General features: G+C 42.6%; 1 protein-coding gene across 1 annotated transcript in view; it reads right to left on the bottom strand.

Moving 5' to 3' along the window:
• Positions 1 to 6: 6 nt before the first annotated feature.
• The window catches only part of LOC119569613 (low-density lipoprotein receptor-like), a gene marked incomplete at both ends in the record, with an annotated part of 5697 nt that continues 3072 nt past the window's right edge, over positions 7 to 2631 (bottom strand). The window contains 10 exon segments of the mRNA XM_037917688.1: positions 7 to 127; positions 377 to 539; positions 672 to 728; positions 731 to 812; positions 956 to 1086; positions 1222 to 1486; positions 1600 to 1725; positions 1831 to 1937; positions 2104 to 2251; positions 2407 to 2507. Coding sequence (XP_037773616.1) covers positions 7 to 127; positions 377 to 539; positions 672 to 728; positions 731 to 812; positions 956 to 1086; positions 1222 to 1486; positions 1600 to 1725; positions 1831 to 1937; positions 2104 to 2251; positions 2407 to 2507 — 1301 coding nt within the window.

The following is a 2631-nucleotide window of genomic DNA, read 5'->3' as shown; positions in this document are numbered from 1 at the left end:
TTCCTTGTTATCAGACCAGATAATTTGGTGACCAGTGAACAGGTAATCCAGTGCTGTCGCTTCCCTCGCATCACTCACAACTGAAGTCATATCATTATCTCGGAGGCGAAGGCTTCTGATATCATATCTAAAAGAAAAAAAAGTTCAAGTTACAGGCAAACGGTCAAATGTTAAAAATATAAATATAAATATAAATATAAACAAACAAACAAACAAACAAAAAAACACACACACACACACACACACACACACACACACACACACACACACACACACACACACACACACACACACACACACACACACACACACACACACAAAAGCAATAACTACATCTCTCCTTGTACAATTAAACTCTGACCACCTGTCAACGAACCTGTGTGAGAAAAGGAGGTAAGGCTCTCCTGCCGATGCCTTACAGCGTGTATAGTTGCCTGGGTCTCGTTCATACCCGGGGAGACACGAGCAGTGGTATCCGCCGTTTGTATTTGTGCACTGTTGGGAACACGTTCCTGGGACCTCGAGGCACTCATCAATATCTGAAAGTTATAAAAAAGTCTTACATTGCAACCACTTTACCTTAAAACTTTATATATAGGAATTCGAATTATACAGTGAAGACAGTTTGCTCATCTCTATCTATACATTAAAAATGGATTTCGAAATCTTACCTTCACATGTGTACTTTCCAACTAAGCGAAATCCCGTTCTACACTCGCAGTGGTAACCTCCTTCGAGTCAACGCACAAGTGTGTACAACCCCCATTGTTCCTCTCACACTCGTTCACACCGCACTCTTCCTCAGACTCATCCTGAAAATCAAGATCAAATGTTATTATCTGGTTAAAATATATATATATTTTAATAACAAATAAATAATAAATTAGAATGAATATGGATATATATAATGTAGTATTTACATGCAGAAGAATTTTCTTCTCCTTGGGAAAATTACCTGCCAGTCACCACAATCATTTCTGCCGTTGCAAAGGTTCCTGCGGTGGATGCACTTGTTGAGTGAACACAAGAAGTGAGATGTTAGATTGCATTCCACTTTCGGCGCATCCGTAACCGCCGGTACTTTGGCTGTTGAAGAGATATTGGAGTAATTACTACGTCTGAGATTGGAGAGCAGTACTGGGGTTAAATTTGCAAAGCAGCTGGTTGTTCGGCCATGATAAAAAGTATAGTTTGACAATCCTTTACAAGCATAATACTTACGGCATTCAGATTCGTCGGAACCATCAGCGCATTCTTTCTCTCCGTTGCATCTCAAGTGCCCAAGAATGCACTGCTTGTTACTGCATGTGAAGTGTGATTCTGGGCATTCTTTGTCGCAGTTTGCCTCGTCTTCGCCGTTAGGGCAGTCGACTCCTCCATCACACACCCAGGTCGCCATGATACAGTAAGCTCCACATTGAAACTCGTTATCTCGACAAGGATCCGATCTTTCCAGTGGCTTCTTTTCTTCTCCCCCTGGGCAGTTCTGCAAGGTAGATGTCCTGTTATTATCCAGTGTCACAGTGCCTATTTAACCTCTCATATGCGTTCCAACAACGTAAAATATAATAAAATATCAGAATCCGAGGGTCTCCTTGCCTTTTCATCCGACCCCTCAGTGCAGTCCTCCTGTCCGTCGCACACCCAACGCGTGGGAATTGTTATGCCAGAGGCGCACCTGAACATGTGTGGTGGGACAGTCACTGATTCCTCTTCACAGTTTTCCTGAAAAAATACAGGTACATCAGAATACGGGTATAAGAACTATGCTTTCGAATCAGATATATGAGAGCGAAAGAGAGCAAGAGAGCAGTTGCAGATCATCCTTACCTCGTCTGAGCCATCTTGACAATCTTTCTGGTTGTCACAACGCCACTTCTTCGTAATGCATTGTTTGTCACTCACACACTGGAACTGCGTTTCTCTGCACGTTTTTTCTGTTTAAACAAATAATAAAAGAGGTGATTAGTCATCTCATATATGCTGAAATGTAACCAAACACAAGGAATACGCCAAATATAAGTCCATCCACAACTGACATGGACCACCAAACACGCCAATCACGCCAGTTATAAACCTACCAACAACTATTCAAAAACTTACCACAGTTCTCCTCGTCCGTGTTATCTCTGCAGTCGTCCTGTCCGTCGCACTTCCACGTCAGGGGGATGCAGTTGCCGTTCCCGCACTGGAATTCCGAGGCTCGACAAGACCTCGTCCCGTCGCCCACCTTTGCCGGGCAGTTGGTAGTCTGGAAATGGGTAATGAATCAGTTAATCTTCCTTTACTCGCTAATTACCAGATCCTAATTACCACATACTAGGTACTGGACTAATACGTACATCTTAGAGGAACCTTCACCTTATTCAAACCATTACAGAAGGTGAAAAAGGTAATCAAACTTACCAGTTCATCCGTTCCATCAGTACAGTCCGGGTCGCCATCGCACAGCCACTTCCTGGGTATACAGCGTGACCCATCGCAGGAGAATTCGCTCTCACGACACACTAAAAATGAATCCAAATAAGTTGCTTTTTAGAAAATTTGCAGTAATGAAGTAAACATAATAAGTGTATGTCTTCAATAAGCTGATTAATACGTTCTCTGAATCTCGACGGAGAGAAAGCATCT

The sequence above is a fragment of the Penaeus monodon genome, unplaced genomic scaffold, assembly GCF_015228065.2.
Source record: "Penaeus monodon isolate SGIC_2016 unplaced genomic scaffold, NSTDA_Pmon_1 PmonScaffold_17128, whole genome shotgun sequence".
Lineage (NCBI taxonomy): Eukaryota > Metazoa > Arthropoda > Malacostraca > Decapoda > Penaeidae > Penaeus > Penaeus monodon.
This window is presented reverse-complemented; position numbering and strand designations above follow the sequence as displayed.